The sequence below is a fragment of the Aethalodelphis obliquidens genome, unplaced genomic scaffold (genome assembly GCF_003676395.1).
Source record: "Aethalodelphis obliquidens isolate GAN/ISIS:26980383/991018 unplaced genomic scaffold, ASM367639v1 scaffold10, whole genome shotgun sequence".
NCBI lineage: Eukaryota > Metazoa > Chordata > Mammalia > Artiodactyla > Delphinidae > Aethalodelphis > Aethalodelphis obliquidens.
Window position 1 is genome coordinate 27,222,741 of NW_020837954.1, and position 23,354 is coordinate 27,246,094.

The window sequence follows — 23,354 nt, forward strand, 5'->3', positions numbered from 1 at the left end:
CGTGTTGGTGCGGGAGCCTGGGCGGCCTTAGGGGCGCGGAGACTCGGCGGGGGAGGGAGGCGGCAGCAGCATGGCGGCCGGGCACGAGCCGCCCAGCCCTCCTTTTCCCGGCTGTCGTCGCCGCCACCGCCGCCGCCGGAGTCGCTGGGACCCTTTAGTCTGCGTGTGTTAGTTGTAAGCCCGCTGCCTCCCCGTCAGTCCTCCGGTCTACCCTCCCTCCCTTTCACCGCCACTGCCAGCCCGAGTGTCGGGCCGGCGGGCAACTCCCACTCCCACCCCACCCCACCCACAAGCCCGCGGGCCGGGACCATGGAGGACGTGAAGCTGGAGTTCCCCTCGCTCCCACAGTGCAAAGAAGACGCCGAGGTGAGTCTGTCAGTGACTGCCACGCAAAGGCCTCCCCCTGTGGCTCCTCAGCCGAGGGGCGACCCCAGGCCCCAACCGTCGAAGCCTCCGGCTCCCCGGAGTCCTGTTGCCTCTTGAGGGCGTCCCGGGACCCAGGGGCGGAGCCTCGCACTCCGGGGCTGTCAGCCCAGACCCCGGTCACTGAGTTCCTCTTCTCCTCCTGAGTCTCCGGCGCCGGAGCCGGGTCTGGTCAACTGAATTCAATGAGATGAGCAAAAACAGCCCTTTCCCCCCAGGTTTGGCGTCGAGGCCTTACTTGGAGTAAGGTTCCCCTTTTATTGCCAAAACAATGCGAGGGTAATGTTTTTAATCTTTTGAGGGGTAATCTTTGGTGTCGTCGATTCACTTGTGGGACACACGGCCCCACGTGTGGAATAGACGTGGGCCCTGAACTTGCTAAGTGTGCCTTCAAAAAGTTTCCCCGAAGTAGTTGGTTTGTTTTGGTTTGGTTTGGTTTTTGGTGTTTTTGAGGCAAGCCGTGACCAGCAGAGTAAATGTCACAAAGCTAGCTCGTTCGAATCTGAAAACTTCAATCCAAAACCTTGCCCTTTGGAGAGAAGTTAATATGGGGAATAAAATTCTTTATAACTTGTTCTCCTGATTTATAATTTGGGGTTCTTTTTACCCCACCTTACTTCTTCCTTCCCTAACGTTTGTACTGAGTTTTTTCCATCTGTTCCTAGTTTGGAATACTTTATGGTATTGCAGAATACTAAATCAGAATTTTTCTGAAGACTCAGTTATAACAGAACAATGATATTCAGATATGCTTTAGTAGGATCCAGAAAGAAAGAAACCTAAAATCTCTATTTTTAAGAGATCATTCAGTTTATACCAAATATTCATTCTATTGAATGTCTTCATTTGTGGTTCACGTTTTTTATTGGGGGCGGATCTTTTGCTTGTGATAATAATCCTTGAGAATTTCATGTTTTAAGAGTAGACTCTTAAATAGGAAAAAAAAGTAGAATTTAGGTTAGGTTAAAAATGAATTTACACTTCTTTCTTTGTTTCATATGGAATAATGTGAATGAGGAGCATGCTTTTATATCCTCAAAATGATTCAGAAATTTCATCACTGGAAGCAACCTTAGAAATAATGTAGAGCATTCCTACTTTTAAAGTGAAGAAATTGTAGCTTACTAAGAATAAATGATATGCCTAGCACAAGACACAAGTGAGGACCTTGGTCTCCTCATTCTTAATTCATTGTCCTTTTTACTACACCTCAATTCTTCCCTGTTCTAATCTTAATAGTTCTAGTTTAAAATGTTTACAGACTTTGTATTTAATCTTTTATTGTGTAAATAATATATATTATCTTTGCAAAGATTATAAAATCTTACGAGGAATATAGCTTCTTTTCTGTGTTGGACAGAAGTAATGCTTAAACCTAGTACATAATGATATTATCTGCTGAAAGCCAGTTCATTCCTTATTTCATAGCACTGGATGTTTGTTATCTCTTGGTTACAAGTGACAAAAACCAGAGGAGCTTAAGCAAAAAAGAAAAGAAGTAACTAAATCCAGAAAGTTTGGAGTGCAGCTGGTCTCAGGGACTTGACTAGATAGTATTATAATGCATCAGAGCTGCCTCTGCCTTTCATTAGTGCTTGTCTCTACTTTCTGTCAGTGTCTGTTCTTTTTCTTGGGCTTCTGCACAGGTATGGAGTTTGGCCATCAGTTGCTCGAGGGTCATATGCTTACAGCATACACACTGAGGAACAAAAGTGCCTTTCTCTAAGCTTCAGTGTTTAAAATCTAGAAGATTGGCCCAATTTAGGTCATATGCCCATCCTTTGGATCAGTCAAGAGAGCCAGGAAGGGGTGAATACAGTGAGGGGTCCAGCCTAGGTCAGATACTCACTCTGGGCTAGGGGAGTGAAGCTTATCATTAGTAGCCCTCCCACCAAAACCATAGGAGCATTTCATAAAAGATGGAGGATGCTTTCTGGACAGACTAAACTGTAAATAACCATTAAATAGGGCATATAGTTACTCATGAAAAACTGTTTGCCATTTTATGTATCTCACTGGAAATTAGAAAATTACATTGTTTTATTAGTCAGTTTTTCATGGTTATGGTGACCAGCCAGCATAGTTCTTCCACATAGAAAGCACTACCAATCACAATCCAAATCTTGCTTAAGTAAAAAAAAATTCAAGTACAGAGATTTCAGTGAAGGCTCTTAATGATTGTTGTGATCAGGCTATGGTAGCCTGATGATCCTGTCACTTCTATAAAAATATTACTTCCAAGTTTCGTGAAATACTGGTTAGAGCACTCTTTACAGGATAGTTGTTAGCAGAAATTTAGCTGTGTTTAGATGGGTTTCCAAAAAGATCATCATTCCTTTAAAACTGCTGTGATTTCCCATTGTTTTTTTTTTTAAACATCTTTATTGGAGTATAATTGCTTTACAATGGTGTGTTAGTTTCTGCTTTATAACAAAGTGAATCAGCTATACATATACATATATCCGCATATCTCCTCCCTCTTGCATCTCCCTCCCACCCTCCCTATCCCACTCCTCTAGGTGGTCACAAAGTACCGAGCTGATCTCCCTGTGCTGTGCAGCTGCTTCCCACTAGCTAGCTATTTTGTAATTAATATCTGCCATCTTTGTGGCTGTGATTCAGTTGTATCGCTTTTCATGGTTATTCATTTCCTCTTTTTTTTTTAAAATGAATTTTATATTGAGAGTTCATTGGAACCTATCTGTTTGAATTATTTCTGATCTAGGTTTAAGGTATGTTCCACCGGAGAGAAAATGCATTTGCTTCTCCCAGGAACCCATGGACACTTTTTACCCAAGACCACTTGACATTAAATTTTCACTTGGCCTCACAAAGATAATTGCATTCTAATGCCAAACCTTAGTGAAGACCAGATTGGTTAGGAAGACCCCACCCCACTACTACCACCACCACCACCTACTCAGAACCAAAGCTAGGAAAGGCAAGAGTACTCATTTTTATGGGGATGAAGTGAGGCCCCACTCCCACCACTTTATCTTTCACTTAGGGTGTTGCCCTTTGGGGGTCCCAGCTTTTTGATCATGATCTGACTGTGAGCAGGACCTAGGCTTTGTCTCATGTGCCGTGCCATTTAAAATTAAGTCCGCCTGGAGGGGTGGGATAGGGAGGGTGGGAGGGAGGGAGACGCAAGCGGGAAGAGATACGGGAATATATGTATATATATATAACTGATTCATTTTGTTGTGAAGCTGAAACTAACATACCATTGTAAAGCAATTATACTCCAATAAAGATGTTAAAAAAAGAAAAAAATTAAGTCCATCATGAGGATGTGGAACAACTAGAACTCCCATACATTCCTGGTGGGAGTGTAAATTGCTCTTCTAAAACTTTTGACAGTGTCTAGTAAAGCCAAATATAGGCCTACTCTGTGATTTAGTCATTCCATTGCCACTTATATATCCAAGAGCAATAAATGCATATGTCCACCAAAGAGCATATAAAAGAGTTTTCATTGCACCTTTATTCATAATTGCCAAAACCTGGAAGCTACTTAAATCTTCACCAACAGGAGAATGAGTAAATTGTGGAATATTTATACAATAGTATACTGCACAGCAGTGAAAAGGAACAAACTACTGACATACACAACAACATGGATGAATCTCACAGACATTAAGTTGAGTGAGATAAACCAGACATAAAATAGTACTGCTGTATGATTCCATTTACATGAAGTTCCAGAACAGACAAAACCAAAATCTATAGTGATGGAAGTCAGTGGTCACCTCTGAAAACAGGAGATATTGACTGAGAAGAAGAATGAGGGAACTTTCTGGGATGATGGAAATCTTCATCTGAGTGGTGATCATATGGGTATGTATGTTTGTAAAAATTGATTGAGCTCTACATTGAGATTTGGGCATTTTAGCACCTCATTATAAGTTCTTTTATACCTACATTTTAAAAGAACAGAAAGAAATATAAGGCCATGAAAAGACTAGCAGATCTTCTCAGTATGCTGTGTTTCAGTGCTTACTACCCTTGCTGGTTTTGTGCTTTCTTGTGTTTATGAGTGTGTGTCTCTCTGGGGATTTCCCTCACTTCTTAGTTCAGCTATGCATTTAAAGATACCTTTAAAAATATATTTTAACAGGGCTTCCCTGGTGGCGCAGTGGTTGAGAGTCTGCCTGCCGATGCAGGGGACACGGGTTCGTGCCCTGGTCCGGGAGGATCCCATATGCCGCGTAGCGGCTGGGCCTGTGAGCCATGGCCGCTGAGCCTGCGCCTCCGGAGCCTGTGCTCCGCAGCGGGAGAGGCCGCAACAGTGAGAGGCCCGTGTACCACACACACACAAAAATATAATATATATATATATATTATATTTTTTTAACAGTCATTTCATAGATGGTTTCTCAGGCTTTATAGTCTGCTTCTACTACATTGCCGAGACCATTTTTCAAGATTAAAAATGAAAAATGTATTTTGTTTCTCTATTTTAAAAAAAATGCTGTCTTTGTAGGAGTACTATTCTCTCTTTCCATTACAGAGATACATTTCTACCTTAGATATTAAAGATACTTTTCTGACTTGGGGAATCTGGATGGAGGGTAAAGGGAATTCCTTGTACTATTTTTTCAACTTTTCTGTAATTCTAAAATTATTTCAAAATAGAAAGTTTTTTTTTAAAACTTTTTGCAGTTTTAACTTTAGAAACCTAATTACTGTTTATAATTCTGAGTTTTAAGCAACCAAGCTAGAAACTTTTGGAATGTAGTCCATTTACAAATGAGGACTATCTGTACTATATTTGATTCTTCATTTCAATTCACTGTATTGCTTTTTTCTTTTTCTTTTAAAATATTTTCTGTCTTTTGCCATTTTGTATTATTTTCCAACTTCTTTATCTTGGTCTGCATTCCAAGAATGAACTCTGTACTTTGGTGAAGTGTATCTGTAAAGGAACTTGAACTAGACAGAATCTTAAGCCCAAGTGAGATATGGGAAAGGCTGTTTGATGAGCATCTGGCAGTTTAGATCAGGAATGGCAAATAAATACTTATCACATTCTGTTCTTCTTTCATCATTGCAGATATTGCTCAATGACCACAGCACTCTTTCCTTCCTTGAGTCTTTCTCCACACAGGGTTTTAGCTATCTACTGCCAGTTGATTAGAGTTGGCACGAATGACAAAAAGTGTATTTGACATCTCTGATTTAGAGGATCATTTTTGAGAGAAACTTCTGGAATACCTATCCTTATAATTATTGAACTATTCCATCCATTATAAAGTAACATAATCATAATTTTGGAAGCCCAGTTATTTAAAGAATTACCTTAATCGTTGTTTCTTGTCACTTAAATTTTTAGGTGCTTGTGAAGCCAATTGAATCAGCTGTTTTTATAGAACATTCTATAAGTATAATGTATTTTTTAAAAAATCCATACACTTGTATATCACATCTTTAACCTTTAATTGGGTGACTTTTTCATAACGTTATTTACTTTTCTTTTGTTTTCCTTCCATTTTTAAGGAGTGGACCTACCCTATGAGACGAGAGATGCAGGTATGACAACCTTCTCATTTATTCCAGCCAGCCCGTGTTACTGTTACTATCATTGTTAAATAATTTAACCTAATTTCACAAAGGATTTGAGTCTTGTTGACTCATGATCTGTAGGTTCATCACTGAGTATTTTAAATATTAACATATTTAAGGTTGATCATGGCTCTTAAAAAGATGGGAGATGAAATTTCTTTCTTAGATTAGAACCATGGACATAGTAATATATGTTTGTACTTAATGAGTCACTTTGTCTTTCTTCATCTGAAAAATTGGGTACAATATTTGTATTATTTCTGAAAGCAGTTTACTTTCTGTGTTTGTCTAGCTTAGATAAACTCAGGAGAGTTGACTGTAAAGCACATCACCCTTTTGACTAATTGCTCATCTTCGTGTCTGATTCCCAGTCAACTTTCATAGCGAAGTTCTCCAGAAGATTGAGTTGAATACTCACAGTATGGAATGAATGAATTAGTGATAGCTAACCCACATAGCAGTACTTTTTTTGTTTTGCATTTCAACTTTGCTACTCCCAAGATCAAGCAATGTCTCCCCTTCTCAGGAATCCCTTGACTTCTAAAAATCTGTTTCCTTTCTCTTTTTGTGAAAATTCACTTTTTAAAAATCTGTGATTACCCATGGGGCATTTTACTTGGTGCTATGGGGAATGCAAATATGAGTAAAATTTAGTTTCTGTCCACAAGAAGCTATTAGAAGAAATCACACCTATACACAAATAATTCTGATGTCCCATAGAACTGAACTACAAAATTATATTAGCATATAGAGTATGATATATACTCTATATACTAAAAACTTTCTATATTGAATTCACATAGAATTCACACTGAAAGCTTTCTATATTGAATTCACATAGAATAAATTTTAATTCACCATTCAGAAGTTACTTATTTAAATTGCTGAAACTGTCAATAGTTTTTCTTTTTAAGCTTTGCAAAAATACTTTACATAGGTAAAAGTTGTAATTGTTTTATCTTGTACTACTTTTGATTTGACTGAATAAGGTTTTGTGTAATTCCAAAGGGATGATTTTCTTTATACCTATTTTATTTCTAAACTATAATAGAGAATAGAAATAAAATTACAGGTGTTTTAGTAATCTAAAAGACAACAATACAATATAGTAATTCTACTCAAACTGCTTATAAAAAGCACAATGGAGGGCTTCCCTGGTGGCGCAGTGGTTGAGAGTCCGCCTGCTGATGCAGGGGACAGGGGTTCGTGCCCCGGTCCAGGAAGATCCCACATGCCGTGGAGCGGCTGGGCCCGTGAGCCATGGCCGCTGAGCCTGCGCGTCCGGAGCCCGTGCTCCGCAACAAAAAAAGCTCTATGGAAGTTCAAATATCTGACTTTTCAGAACTACATTTCAACTTTAAATATGTCATTTGATTATGTAAAGCACATCTGCATTTCTCTTCCCAGTCATTTGCTCAGTGTGGCTAGAAAATACTCCCTAAATAACAAGCTTTTTAGCAAATTATTATAACAGCTATGAAAACACTCAGCTAATCTACTTATGTGGTACATATTTTGTATAGATTTAAATTGCTGATGGTAAATAGCTCAATTTTTTTTCCTAGGAAATTTTGCCTGGATTGTTTTTAGGCCCATATTCTTCTGCCATGAAAAGCAAGGTAAGAACTTTAGATTAGATTCATCAAGAGACCTTATTAACCAACTATTTGGAGTAAAATTTTTTGGTAGAAAGAGTATAATTTGAGGAAGGGTGCACCGATATTGCATATTAACAGTAGTTGTCACTCTGGAGCACCTAGTTCTTTCCAAATTTTACTAGACCAGTGATTCTCATGTTTAACCACAAATCACAAATGAGTTTTTGTATTTTTTTTCCTCATGAAATCCATGTATTTAAAAGACTTACTGAAAACTGACCTTTAATAATTTATTTACCCTCTAAGATACTAGACATCTGTAATTGCTAATCATAGTTTCTGAAAAATATGAGATACAATTAAATCCTAAAATAAGGTTATTTAACATTTTAGTTAAAGGGTAAGAGAGTGTGCGTGCACAAGTGTATACGAATGCACTCATACACACCCACACATTTTAATTGAAGTGACTCAAATCTTCTGTTCTTCCAGACTATAGAGGTCTGGATGTTCCAGGTTGTAAAGTATTGTACTATATATCTAGATGTCCTATATAGTTAACCTGAAATGTATTTCTTCAGTTACACAGTTAAAAGGGTAGATCTCATTCAAATATATGTAACAGTGTTATTGTCACTTCTAGAGGATTCAGCCCTATGAATTATGGCAGTGCTAATTCTCTTTGAATTATAATGTGAAACATTGTGTCACAAATGTTTTCCCTAATAACCTGCCTATTTAGAAGTCAGTGTTCTTGTGTATGATACTTACCTGCAGTAGGTTTTATAAAAACTGTAGAATTTAAAGCTTTTATGAAATAATTTGATGTATTTACGAATTTTAGGTGATTGGGAGTTTTTTAAAGTTAATGTCATTCCTTTTGGTACTGGAAGGCTTTTTGACTGTTAAGGACTATCTAAGAGTAACCCTAGTCATTTTGATGGCTTACAGCTAAGTTGGAAAGATGGGACGTTGATAAAAAAAAATCTATGTAAATAAATACTAAGGAAAGAATATGGTAGATAACTATAGAATTAACTGTGACTTACTTTGTAAAAACAAAGTTATGCCCAAATAATGTAATATTCACAAATACTGGCCTTCAGGATGATTTTAGACTATTTGCTTTTTGTATTCTCACTGCACTTTATAAATATTCCTGTTATACTCTTTCTCACATTAATTTATAAGTGTTTGTTTACAGATCTATCGTCTCAAAATCTCTCCCCCCTAATTTCACCATAAGTTGCATTGGACTGAAGAAAAGCTTCTATGGCAAAATTTGATTATTTCCCTCCATGAGTCATTATAGTACAGCCCATATTTCTTTTCATTTCATCATCCAAAAAAGTAACAAAAGAATAACGGAGATAAAGAAACCTTAGGGAATAAACTCCTGTTCTAATAAACTCACTTAGTTTAGCCTATCTTTTATTACATTCAAATACAGTTTTAATAAAAGGGACATATTTAGACTCCTTGTAAGTAGTGAACCATTTCTTTTTCTAAAATTTTTCTGTTGTTTCTAGGTATGAGATAAGGTCATAATTTGCTTTGTATAAATGAAATTCTGTTGAAAAGTAAAAACTATTTTGTGTGCTATTACTTTTGGGGTCTATCTTAAGGTTTGTTTTTCACTTAGTAATCTAATGTGCCTTCCAGGCTTGTTAAAACATGTTTTTATCCCTAATTTTATATATGTCTTCTTGTAGTTTCCCACATTAATAGAGTAGATATGAAAACTTCACATATCATAGATCAATCATAAACAAAGGAATGAATATTGAATTTACTTTGGAGTTTCCGTAAATGCGAATACAGAACATTGATTTTTTTTTTAAGATTTTTTTTTTTAATGTGGGCCATTTTTTTTAAAGTTTTTATTGAATTTGTTACAGTACAGTTACTTCTTCTTTAATGTTTTTTGGCTTTTTGGCCACGAGGCATGTGGGATCTTAGCTCCCCGACCAGAGATTGAACCTGCACCCCCTGAATCGGAAGGTGAAGTCTTAACCATTGGACCACCAGGGAAGTCACCATTGATTCATTGTTAATCCTACCAAATGCTTATTACCTCCTTTCCCCTGTCTCAGGATATACTCAGAAAATACAAAGATAATTTAACTCTAATCTATGCCAGACATAGGAAACCTAGCTGCAAAAATTAACATTTAAAAACCACATTTTCGGGCTTCCCTGGTGGTGCAGTGGCTGAGAGTCCGCCTGCCGATACAGGGGACACGGGTTCATGCCCCGGTCCGGGAAGATCCCACATGCCGCGGAGCGGCTAGGCCCATGAGCCATGGCTGCTGAGCCTGCATGTCCAGAGCCTATGCTCCGCAACTGGAGAGGCCACAACAGTGAGAGGCCCGCGTACAGGAAAGAAAAAAAAAAAAAGTCACCTGTAAATTTCACTGAAACCTATAGTCACTTGCAAATAAAAATTATTTGATAGTTCTTAGAGTTGTCATGTTAAATTGTTTTAAATGTAGAGCCCAAAGGCACCACAGAATATAATATACTTTGGAGTTGCCAGTTTTAACTTTAGAAGAATTTTTAAACCCTAAAAGTTTAATTAGATTTTGTGAATTTTATAACTTAATTCTGGCTTATAGTAGAAAAAGTGTACTGGGAGAGGCAGGGAGTAGTCTAGAGATCAGTGATGTTGAACAACTGTTTATGTCATAGTAGTCCTCTCTAAAAAATAAAAATTGTAGTCAATATATGTAACTGCCATTTACTGAAAACCCTTGCTATGTGTCCCAGGCAGTATGCCAAACATATTTTCTTATATAATTCTCACAACCACTCAAGTGAATAGGTAGGGTTTTCCTTATTTTCGTGTGAGAAAATTGAGCCACAGTGCTCAGATCATTAGCAGAGCTAGGATCTAGAGCTTGGGCTCTCATGACTCCAAAGCCCATGCTTTTAACCACTACATAGTATTATAAATAAATAATAAAGAGTATATAAATGTAAATTATAAATAAGTAATAAAGTATATTACACATGATACAAAGGTCAAAGTGTACAATAAGGTATATAATGAAGGTATAGTATTGTTTCCCAAATAAATTATCTTTAAGGTCATATCAAGCTCTGAAATTATAGATATAAAATAATCCTGTTAGCCTTTTGAGGACATGTAGTGTATTAACCTTGAATCATTGAAATATTTTGCTGATCACTTTAGGTATGTTATTATGAAATTAGCTTTGATCCCCTGTACTTAAAGCTCAGATGTGGCTACATTAGTTCTAAAGTTGAGTCCTGTGTATTTTCAAATATCTGTTTTACAATAAGATGATGTTTTGTATTTTAAACTATTTCTCTACCTTTTTTTTTTATAGCTACCTATACTACAGAAACATGGAATAACTCATATAATATGTATAAGACAAAATATTGAAGCAAACTTTATTAAACCCAACTTTCAACAATTATTTAGGTAAGAATTGTTGCTATAATTTATAAAAATGTTAAGGGTAGCAAACATGTAATGTTTTTATTTCAAGTTGATTTTATTATATCGGATTTTTCTCCTGTATATATATGTTTTATAAAGATGGGTCATACAGTACATCATTTAAAGAATAAACTTCCTTTAAAATATTTTTAAAAAGTAATTCATGCACAGAATGTGGAATTCTAAATGTTCAAAAACATGTATACTGAAAAGTAGGTTTCCCTATTCCTGTCCCCTAGATACTCAATTCTCCTCCCTGCAGGTATCCATTGTTTTTGAGTATGTTTCCAGAGGTATGTTACATATATAAACATATTCTTACAGATCAAGTTAGCCTTTTTTAAAAATTATGTATTTTGGAGATGGCTTCATATTATTTCTTAGCTGCATTCTTCTTTTTTTTCCCCCCACACTGCACAGCTTGTGGGATCTCAGTTCCCCGACCAGTGAAAGCCCAGAATCCTAACCACAAGGCTACCAGGGAACTCCCGCATTATTCTTTTTAAGTTGCACAGTAATCCATTGTATTACTGTACTAAAATTTATTCAACCCATCTCCTCTTGTTGGACATTTAGATTGTTTCCAGACTTTTGCTAATGTAGTGAGTATTCCTGTATATATCATTTAATTCATACGTGAATACATCAATAGGATAAATTTGTAGAGGTGGAATTGCTGGATTAAAGAACGTGAGCATTTAAATTTTAATAGATGTTACAAATTGCCCTCCAGTGAGTTGTATCAGTTTACATTCCCACTGTGAAGTAAATGAGAGGTACTCTTTCCTTGGTATCTCTCTACAACAAAATTATAAAGCATTTAAAATTTTTCCCAATCTCCTAGAGTAAAAAAGGTGTCTTGTTGTAGTTTTAATTTGCCTTTCTCATTTATCTTAAAATGATGAGGTTGAGCATCTGATGGTTTTTAATGTTCTTTGTTTTAGCTTCATTTAAAAAAATAAAGCATATATTATACATGATACAAAGGCCAAAGGGTCAAAAAGGTATATAAGGAAAATGTCTCTTTCCTCCCCTAAACCCAGCTACCTAGTCTATCTCTAGCTAGGAGGCAGCTACTATTAACTTTTTTGATATCATTCTAGAAATATTTGTATAAAAGCATATATGTTAAAACTGTTTTAATGTTCTGCTTTATTGTTTGTAAAAATGAAAGCAACCTGAATGTCCATCAGTATAAGAGACTATAAAATATACTGTGTGAATACACAGTAGAATACTGTAACCATGAAAAAGAATGAAGTATTTCTGTGTGTGCTGATATGGACTAATCTTCAAGATTTATTAAATGAAAACAGCAAGGTGCAGAGCCATGTGTTTAAAAATATATGCAGTACATTAGGCATATATTCTTGTATATGCATAGAAAATTTCTGGACTGACAGACTAGAAACTTGATAGTAGTTACTTCTGAGAAGGGAAATTTAGGGTCTGGGATGGTAGAGAGACATTAGGTTTCATTGCAGATGTCTTTATACCGTTAGAATTTTTTATTGTGTGTACACATTTTTCAGTTAATAAAAACTAGTTTTAGGGACTTCCCTGGTGGCGCAGTGGTTGAGAGTCCGCCTGCCGATTCAGGGGACATGGGTTCGTGCCCCGGTCCGGGAGGTTCCCACATGCCGCGGAGCAGCTGGGCCCGTGAGCCATGGCTGCTGAGCCTGTGCTCCACAACGGGAGAGGCCACAACAGTGAGAGACCCGCGTACCGCAAAAAAAAAACAAACAAAAAACTAGTTTTAAAAAGGGAATATCTGTAATCTAAAATAAAATAGATCTAACTTTTTCTAATTGCAAAAGAAATACTTGTTCTTTATAGATATGTTGGAAAATACAGAATGACACCAAGAAAAATATTTTAAAAGTCATCCATAAATACACAACCCAGAGAAACATAACTTTAACATTTTGGTATATTTCCTTCTAAACTTTTTCTACTGTATATGTGTATTATGTATACACACATATAGACTTGTGTATATTAAAGAAAATGAAAATGTTATATTTTAAAATGCCATACTACATAGCTTTCTAATTTGTATAGAATTTTTGTTTTTAGTGCCAAAATGTCCTGGACACAGCTTCTGTGTGATAAGCCCTGCATTTATTGAAGTTGCTGCCACCAAAATGATCATTAAAGCAATATTGACTTTAAATTTTAGAACTTAATTACTTAACTAAGTTGTGTTAATAAACAGGTGGTGTTGGATAGGTTAGAAATGGAAGTTTTTATTTTTTATTTTTGGCCGTACCACGCGGCTTGCGGGATCTTAGTTTCCTAACCAGGGTTCGAACCCAGGGTCCCAGGAGTGAAAGCACCAAGTCCTAACCACTGAACCGCTAGGGAATTTCCAGAAATAGAAGTTTTTCACAAATTAAGGCTAGTATATTAAAATGACTTATTTTAAATGTTTTTGAAGGTGTAAAATTCCAGGACAGGTGGTCTTTTGTTGCTTGTTGCTCTACTGAAGGTTAGTTCAAACAATGAATGTTTGACTCACGGCTCTGTCAGACTGCTGCCTTCTGTTTTGGTTAGTTTCTTCTCTCTCAGACTTTGGGCTTCCTCTGAATTGTCCTCTCTAGGGTTGTGAGGAAAGGTGGCAGGGCCATCCAGAGAAAAGTCTTTTAGTCCTAGGGAAGTTGGTAGAAATAGAAGAATAACAATAAGGAAAACAGGCAATTCTTGTCTTTATTTTCCAGGTCCACTCTGATCTAGAGGAAGGTTTCTTCCTACTTGTGATTTTTCTATTTTAAGCAGATAGATTTTTTTAAATAATAAGATATCAGAGAAATGTTAACGTGTTATTTAAGGCTTTAAATGCTATCTATGCCTTCAAGCAGTATAAAATCTATGGCTCGGTTCTTGGGAATATGATATTTTGAAAGTTGTTTTGCATTATTTTCATGGTTGCCAAGAAATTTTCATATTTTTTATATATGAAGAGAGTTTTATCTGAAAATGTGCTTATCACAAAATATTCTATTTTCAGATATTTAGTCTTGGATATTGCAGATAATCCAGTTGAAAATATAATACGTTTTTTCCCCATGGTAGGTATCAATATTTTAATATCATTTAAAATTTATTTATGATTTGACCTGCTTAATTGTGGTTCTAAAACTTAATGAAACATGATTTTCTCCTATACTACTTTTACTTTGTTATGTCTGAAAATTGTGGGATTATATTTTTTTAAATATTTATTATTTTTAAAACCTTTTTATGATCTCCAAATATTTGAGAAATCACACTTCAGATTTCTTAAATTCAAACTAATATTTAAACTTGTAATAGTTGTATTTGTAGCATTTTGGAGATTTTTGACATAAAGTAATTTTTATTCATATAAATAATCAGGAAATTACTTTCAGTATATTTTGTTTCACTGTATGTATGTATGTATGTATTTTATGCTTATGTTACTCCACATGTTTTATTATAACACATTGTCTTTTGCCTTCAGACTAAAGAATTTATTGATGGGAGCTTACAAAGTGGAGGTAAATAATATTCCTTTACTTAGCTTACATTTATTTTTAGGAGATTATTTATGATAGTTAATTTTTTAGTTAGTATTTGTCTTAATTACAACTTTCATATCCTGCATTTATGTATAATAGACTTCCCAAATTTGTATTTTCCTAACTTCTTGTTTCATTTGGATAGGCTTTCTTAAATATCTCTATAGAACTATTTTTCATGTTCTGGGTCAGCTTTAAATCTCTTTAACCTAAAAGTCTACTGTAATCTCCACACAGTTAATATAAATAAATTCAAGGATTTGAAAATTAATAAGTATCCAAGTTGTATGTATAAAATACATAAAACGTTTAAGAAAAGATTTATTGTAGTATGATCCATAGTTTCAATATATTTTAGCTGCTGAATCAGGTATCTTTCTATCAGAATAACTATTTCTTGTTTTTCAGGAAAAGTTCTTGTCCATGGGAATGCAGGGATCTCCAGGAGGTATGAAGTTAGAGATAATCTTTCTTTCTCTTGCATTTAATTAATGAGTTGTGTTTTCTGTTTTTTTCTAAAAATTTTTTCCCCCTCTTCAGTGCTGCCTTTGTTATTGCATACATTATGGAAACATTTGGAATGAAGTACAGGTAAGAAAGTACTCTGAAACTTAGCCACAATTTAGATTCTCATTAAAATAAAGCTTAATGGAGACGGTTTAGAAGATTTAAGTTAATAATCTCCTGATTTTGTCATCTTGTCATGTTTGATTAGGCAGGCCCTTTTATCCCATGGTTAAGTCTCTTAATCCTTGTAGCTTGTCTACCTTGTATAGATCCACTTAGGCTAATGTTTGTTATTTTATGGAGCTAGTGCTAACTCTTGTTATTTTAACCAAAGATAATTATAGTTGGAATAACCCATGGAAAACTGCTTGCTTACTACTAGGGAATTGGTTAATCTGAGTTTAAAAACTCTTAGACAAAGATGTAATTGCTTCTTTGTTTAAGATTAATTTATTATTTAAAAAAAAAAATGTCATGAAAAACCTAGGGGTGAAACAGGAATAAAGACACAGACTTACTAGAGAATGGACTTGAGGCTATGGGGAGGGGGAAGTGTAAACGGTGACAAAGCGATAAAGAGGCATGGACATATATACACTACCAAATGTAAGGTAGATAGCTAGTGGGAAACAGCCGCATAGCACAGGGAGATCAGCTCGGTGCTTTGTGACCGCCTGGAGGGGTGGGATAGGGAGGGTGGGAGGGAGGGAGACGCAAGCGGGAAGAGATATGGGAATATATGTATATATATAACTGATTCATTTTGTTGTGAAGCTGAAACTAACATACCATTGTAAAGCAATTATACTCCAATAAAGATGTTAAAAAAAAAAAAAAAAGATTAATTTATTATGTTTTCCTTTAACAGTAGTTGGATGAAAAATTACCTAAGAATTGTTTTAGTGTCTGTTCACAACTCATTGTTTGTCTTATCCAAAATCATCTGTTCCAAGCATATTGCATAGACGAGAGAGAGAGAGAGAGAGAGAGAGAGAGAGACAGGCTGATGAACTTTTCACCCTAAAACAAACCAAGAAAACTGGCCAATGTACAGTATTTCCTTTCTTAGTGTGTCTTGTACAAGTTAGAGATCTGTTGTAATCATTGATACCTCCTTCTCTTCACTCCCCATGTCCGAAACTGATCCTTTACCAAATCCTGTCTGTTTTTTGTCCTAAAATACTCCTTGAATCTGGCTCTTTCTCTTTATCATTATTTAATTTCCCTAATCCAAGCTCTAGTCATGTTTTCTTTGGACTCTTCCAGTAGTCACCTTCTTAGTGGTCTCATGTTTTCTTTCCTTCTCTAGTCTGTTCTGTTCTCCACACCACAGTGAGAATGATTTTCTCAAAAGATAAATCTGATCATATGTTACCTTACCCTAAAAAGCTTTCAAAGGTTTCTGATCCTTAATAATTCTTAACGTGGCCAATGAAACTTCACATGACATGCCCCTATCAATCTCTCCATTCTAATGCTGTGTTCCCCATTAACCCTCTCCATTTGAGCTATGTTCAGCATTGGATCCACATGTCTCACATACAGTAGACATTCAGATACTTTAGTGTTTTTTTTTTTGCCAAGTTATCTTTAATTTATTTATTTTTGGCTGCGTTGGGTCTTCTTTGCTGCATGTGGGCTTTCTCTAGTTGGGGCGAGCGGGGGCTACTCTTCATTGCAGTGCGTGGGCTTCTCATTGCTGTGGCTTCTCTTGTTGCGGAACACGGACTCTAGGTGCGTGGGCTTCAGTAGTTGTGGCTTGCGGGCTCTAGAGTGCAGGCTCAGTAGTTGTGGTGCATGAACTTAGTTGTTCCACAGCATGTGGGATCTTCCCGGACCAGGGATGGAACCCGTGTCCCCTGCATTGGCAGACAGATTCTTTTTTTTTTTTTTGCGGTACGCGGGCCTCTCACTGTTGTGGCCTCTCCCGTTGCGGAGCAGAGGCTCCAGACGCGCAGACTCAGCGGCCATGGCTCACGGGCCTAGCCGCGGAGCGGCATGTGGGATCTTCCCAAACCGGGGCACAAACCCGTGTCCCCTGCATCAGCAGGCGGACTCTCAACCACTGTGCCACCAGGGAAGCCCTACAGGCAGATTCTTAACCACTGTGCCACCAGGGAAGTCCCAAATGCTTTAGTTTATTTGGTATTTTTTATCTAAAAATTATAATGGAAAAGTTTGCTTAAAAGTGTTAATTCTTAAATATTATTTGAATACAAGTGCTTTTATTTAACTGAAAATGATTAATGCCTGGTAGATTTTGTTTTATATATTCTCTTTATTATTTGGTGATGTATCAGTAATAATATTAATAATGAAAATAACTTCCATTTATTGGGTTTCTGCCATGTGCCAGATACTATTCTAGGCACTTTTATCTCAACAACACACGGAAGTCCCTATACTTCTCATTTATTAACCAGTAATAATATCTGAGCATGAACTGTGTGACAGATGCTGTACACGATGTGTTATTATCTTCCATCTTTACAGTAGTGCTCCAAGATAGGAATTATTATAATGCCTAATTTACAGTTGAGAAAAATAAAGCTTAGAGAAGCTGAGAAGTGTCCCCTTCTAGGACACACAGCTGGGAAGCAAACGAATTGTGATACTTAGTCTGACCATGCTTTCGGTTTTTCCACTACAATTCACTACTTCTCTGTAGTATAAGCTGTATGATTATGATTTTCTATTTTAGGTAAATTGTTAGGTAAGTTCATATTTTAGATAAATTCTGGAAAAATTGAGATTAATTCATGAAATAATATTATCGCTTTAGTTTTCTTTTTTTGTTTTCAGAGATGCATTTGCTTACGTTCAAGAAAGAAGATTTTGTATTAATCCTAATGCTGGATTTGTCCATCAGCTTCAGGTAACTTCTCTCTTCTTCCTCTTTAAGGCAGTCAGAAAGTAGGATAATTAAAATCTTATGTTCATGTAATTTAGTTGTAGTATTTACTTTGTAAATACTTAAAAATTGCCATAACCTGATTAATTTGATTCTTTGTTCAAGTTTACATCTGTATTTAAAATTATCAATATTTTCTTAAAAGCTACCGTTAACAAGAAAAAAAGAGTTAAAGGCACATTTTTCAACCTAAAGTAAAATAATTGGTGTTAGAAATGTCTTCAATTACTTCTTTATTTTAATCACACATACAGAGCATAAGAGTTTTGATTCTAAATGTATTATGTATAGCTGCTTTTTCTGTTTTGTATGCTTTATCTTTTCCATATTCTTTCACATTTTGATGATGCCTAGAAGATGCACTAAAAAGACAGTAAAGTAAACTTGTGAATTTATCTGATTAATTTATTTGATTTTTTTCCAAGAAGGAAAATCATAGGTTGAAGAATGTGCTCTGGCTGATTCTATCCAGTTATGCAGGAATAAATCTTACATTGAGACATCAAGAGCACTACAAAATGGGTTGTCTCAGTTACCAAACTTTAAATTTTGCTTCCTTTTTATTTTTAATTCACTTTTAGTTTTTACTTCATTTAAAAGAGAAAAAAATACGGTTAAAAAAATAAAAATTCAATAATGCCTAAGAAGAATACTTGAAAAGTAAGTCTCCTTAATAGTATATCTTGAAGATCACATATAGCTCTACCTGCATAATATTTTTATGTGTATATGTACATAGATGTATGTGTGTATTGCAGTTTTATATGATCAATTGCTTATACACGGACCTTTAGATTGTTTCCAGCCTTTCATGATTTTAAACAACATTGGAAAGAATATCCTGGTAGGTACATCTTTGTTTACATGTGTGAATGCACCTGTATGATAACTGATCAGAGTAGAATTGCTGGGTCAGAGGGCATTTGAAATTTGATGTTGCCAAATTGCCTCTAAAAAGGCTTCAGGAAACAAGGGGTACCTGTTTACCCATACCTAATCAATACCAATAGTGAAAGTGTTTTATGAAACTTCTTGATCATTGTTATCATGGTGGTAAAAGTGGCAACTCCTTATGATTTGCTTATTTTTCTATCAGGTTGTTGGTCTTTTTCTCATTGGCTTGTAAGGACTCTGTATATTAAGAAAATCTGTCTTTATCCAACTGATTTGAAATGCCATTTTTATTATATACCAAATTCTGATCTATACTTGAGTCTGTTTCTGACCTTGTATTTTGTTCCATTGATCTGCTTATTGCCGCACTTGTATCAAACAATTTTAAATACTATAATATTATGTAAGTAATTTATATTACTTATATCAAGTAATTTAATCAAGATCCCCTCATTAATGTTTTTTCTGGAATTTTCCTGATATGTTCTTAACACTTATTTTTTGGTGTGAACTTTACTGGAAAGAGTCCTGTAGTTGTTTTTAATAACATTATCTCTACATTCACAGTTCAGAAGGAATTGACACCTTTAAATTTTTCTCAGTATGTTCCTCTCTAAGAGTATGTTCCATTTATTCAAGTCAATTTCTATGTCTTTTAGTGTTTTAAAGTTTTCTTTATATAGAATATATGCATTTCTTATGAAATTTATTCCTATTTTCTTTTATTCCCATTATAAATAAAATGTTTTTTTCCTTCAGTATGTTTTCTAATTAGTTACTTATATATAGGAAAGCTATTGATTTTTATTGTTTTAAGTTGGCATTAAACTCTAAACAATTCTGAAAATTTTTCTAATTGTCTTAGATTTTCATCTCCAAATCATAATAATTTTGCAACTTTTCTAATTTTTTTTTTCTCATTGGATGGTCATTGTATCAGAACCATGATAAGTAATAGTGGTATAGTACTTGTACTTTATTCTTGATTTCAGTGTCAGTGCTTCTAGTATTGCACTGTGTGTGTGTGTCTGTGTGTGTGTGTGTGTGTGTGTGTGTGTGTGTATGTATTCATCTGTGCCTATGTAAAGAGTTTTTACCAGGAATAGATGTTGAGTTTTAGCTTAAAAAAATTTTTTTTAATGGAATGACTGTAGTTTTACTCCTTTAAGCCATTAATATGGTGAGTTGAATTATTGGATCACATTATGCTAGATTTCTTAATTTTGAATCATCATTTTGGTTCACAAATGGATCTCACTTGGTTATGGTACACTATGTTCCATGAATGTGTTGCTAGATTCTATTTGTCAGTATTTTTTTTTAAGATTTTGGAATTAGTTGAATAAGTGATATTGGTTTGTAATTTTCTTCTATACTACCCTCTTCTGGTTTGGGTGTTTATCATGTGATTCTCATTTTTAAAATGGAAACTTGCTTTCTCTTTATGTGCTCTAGAACAATGTAAATTAGATTGGAGTTATGGGCTTCTTGGTGTTCTGATATATGGTACCTGTGAAATCATTGGACCTTGATTTTTTAATTTAATTCAGTTATTCATTATTTCATTCATTTGTGTATTTTGAGGGTGGACCAATTCTTGGACAGCTTTTCTTCATTTGGTGGGTTAAGTCTGATTTTCATATACTCCTCAGGTCACTTTGGATGGTTTCATAATCTCCTATATAATCATTCATTTCATAGGATTTGAGATAAAATTGAGGAAAATATTTTTCCATTCTTTTTTCAGTTTTGTGTATCTGTGCTTTCTTTTTTCCTTGATCTGGTTAGTTTATATAACTTCTTTGTATTTGAATTTCTCCTTGCTTTCTGCTTTCCTTAGGTTTTTGTTGTTCGTGCTGCTGCTGCTGTTATTCTTTAGTGAATTTCCTGAGTTGAAAGCTTAGTTTTTCATTCTTTCAAGAATTCAAGACTATGAATTATCCTCTTAGCATTGCTTTAGCCATATTCTACATATCGTACATAGATTCTGCTATGCAATATTTTTATTACTGTTATAGCTTGATATTCTGTGATTTCACTTTTGATTTTATTTTTTACTTAACATTTGTTTGAGAGGTTTTTTTAAAAAAAAACTATATAGGTGACAAGGTTTATTTTCTATTTTTGTTCATTTCTAATACTATTTACTTCTTGAATTTTTTAATGTTTTCTTCATGGCCTAATATACAGTTGTTATTACGACTGTCTCCTGGGCACTTGAAAAGAAGATGTATTCTTTGTTTTCAGGGCATAAAGCTCAATATACAGTCGTCCCTCAGTATCCGTGGGAGATTGGTTTCAGGACACCCACCCCCCACCCCCACCGCCCCGTGAATTCCAAATCTTATATAAAATGGCATAGTACAGTCAGTCCTCTGTATCTGTGGGTTCTGCATCCGTGCATAGAGGGCTGATAGTATTTGTTTGATTCGTCTGTCTTGGGCTGAGAGGTGAATTGAAACTCCTTTACTTTATTATATTTCTGTTTATTTTTTCTTTAGTTCTTCTAGTGTCTTTGCCAATTTTGGTACTGCGTTATTTGGTAGATAAAATTCAAGTTAGATCTTCATTGTAGTTATATATTCATTATTCCTCCATTCAATTATTTTACTTTGAAATTAACCTTGTGTAATATTGTTTGCATTTGCCTTGTGAGTTTCTGCATTACTTTTCTTTCCACCTTTCTAAATCACTTTGTTTTAGATGCATTTCCTATATATGGTCTATGGCTGGATTTTGCTATTTGATTTGTTATCAGTATTTTTCTTTAATAGGTGAATTTATCCCACTTTCTTGCACTAAAAATGATATATACTTTTGTCTGTCATTTTATTTCATGTCACGCTTTCTCTTTAAATCTTTTTAAAACTTTTCACTATAGTTTATGAATTTTTTGTATGTTTGTATTCTTTTGATAATTTTTAAGGTTATTGTTTTTAGTTCTAATGGGCACAGTTGTAACTTTATAGTATATACATATGTTTCTTGAGTTATCACTTTTAAATAACTATCAGTTGATTTCCACTATAAAAGATAAAAATTTATATACCTCTACTTCTTTCCTCCTTCCCCTCCACTACCTGTTTTGTTATTAGTCTTAGTTCTTCTAGGAGTTACCTCTTATACCTTTAAAAATATTTAAATATTATACCTCTTGTTACTTAGCAATGTAAGATCATCTACTTAAACTACCTCCTGTTATATGTCCTGTCACCTCCTTTTTTTAAAAAAAAGATTATACTTTTTCTACATTGTTACAGATTATAATATTTATATTCTATCCTATAACCACATTTTCTAGTTGTTCATCCTTAGTTCTACATTTAAATAGGATTCTAGCTTCTGTATTCAACTAATGGAGTTTGTCTTTGAGCATTATTTTCAAGAAGAGTTCTTGGAAACTATATTCCCTAAGTCCTGGCATTTTGGAAAATATTTTTCTGTTGCTGTTATGTTTGAATGACAATTGGCTAGATAAAAATTTTTTGTTTAATACTTTTTCCCTTATGGGTTTGTACACAGACCTGACATTGAATATTGCTCCAGAGAAGGCTGAGGGGAGCCTAATTTAAAATTTTTCCCCCTTAAAAGACTTGATTGGGAGGAGGAGGTGTTGTCTGGATGAACATAGGATGATTTGTCAAGGTATATCTTGTTGATTGTTCCATATTAACTTCTCAGTCTTAGTATGCCCTTAGCACTTACAGAGTCACACCTTCCCTTATTTCAGAAAGTTTTCTTCTACTATGTATTTGGCTTCTGTTTTTGTTGTTCTGTTTCATTTGCCTGGTTTTTTCTCCCAGAGACATATTTTATGTTGGTTCCCTTTTTCTTCCATATCTTCCATTTTCTCTGTAATTATTTTCAACTTTGTTCTTTTCTCTTGGCTTGATTTTTCTCAAGCTTTTCCTCCCTTTCCCATATGTCATTGTTTCATCACATGTTTATTTGGCATTGTTCTAGGCAATGGCAGTAAAGCAGAGAAAAAAATAGAAATCTCTGACCTCATGAAACCTATTCTAATGAGAGAATTAAACAGTAAACAAAGTAAAATGTAGAAGGTCAGATAGTAATGGGTCACAGAGAAAAATAAGGGAGGGAGAAATAAGGCCATATAAGGAGATGCGACATGAATTGCATTTTTAAACGGTGATCAGAAAAGGCCTTATTGCAAAAATGATATTTGAGCAGAGACCTGGAGAAATTAGGAGAACAAGCTGTGCTGATATTGGGGGGAAGGCATTCTAGGTAGCAGGAATATACGAGCAAGTGCCTTGAAATGGGAGTAAGCGTAGTATTTTCGAGAAGTGCAAGAAGGTCAGTGTGGCTGCAACAGAGTAAGCAAATAATGGTAGGAGATTAAAGCTGGGAGGTAAGGGGCCACATGACAGGCGTTTGTAGGCCATTATAAGTAAGGCCTTTGGCTTTTATTTTAAGTGAAGGAACAACTTCAG

General features: G+C 35.1%; 1 protein-coding gene across 4 annotated transcripts in view; it reads left to right on the forward strand.

The window, feature by feature from the left end:
• Positions 1-23,354, forward strand: part of STYX (serine/threonine/tyrosine interacting protein) — a 40,471-nt gene continuing 17,117 nt past the window's right edge. For 3 of the 4 annotated variants that reach the window (XR_003433644.1, XR_003433643.1, XM_027111252.1), the window contains exons 1-9: positions 3-366; positions 5,920-5,952; positions 7,551-7,604; positions 10,934-11,031; positions 14,057-14,117; positions 14,531-14,567; positions 14,997-15,036; positions 15,129-15,179; positions 17,898-17,970. Coding sequence is in view for 2 of the 4 variants with exons in the window: in XM_027111252.1 (XP_026967053.1) it covers positions 310-366; positions 5,920-5,952; positions 7,551-7,604; positions 10,934-11,031; positions 14,057-14,117; positions 14,531-14,567; positions 14,997-15,036; positions 15,129-15,179; positions 17,898-17,970 (504 nt within the window). In the remaining 2 variants the exon portion in view is untranslated. Of the gene's footprint in view, positions 367-5,919; positions 5,953-7,550; positions 7,605-10,933; positions 11,032-14,056; positions 14,118-14,530; positions 14,568-14,996; positions 15,037-15,128; positions 15,180-17,897; positions 17,971-23,354 lie in introns of all 4 variants that reach the window. The other variant, XM_027111253.1, reaches the window with a different exon arrangement.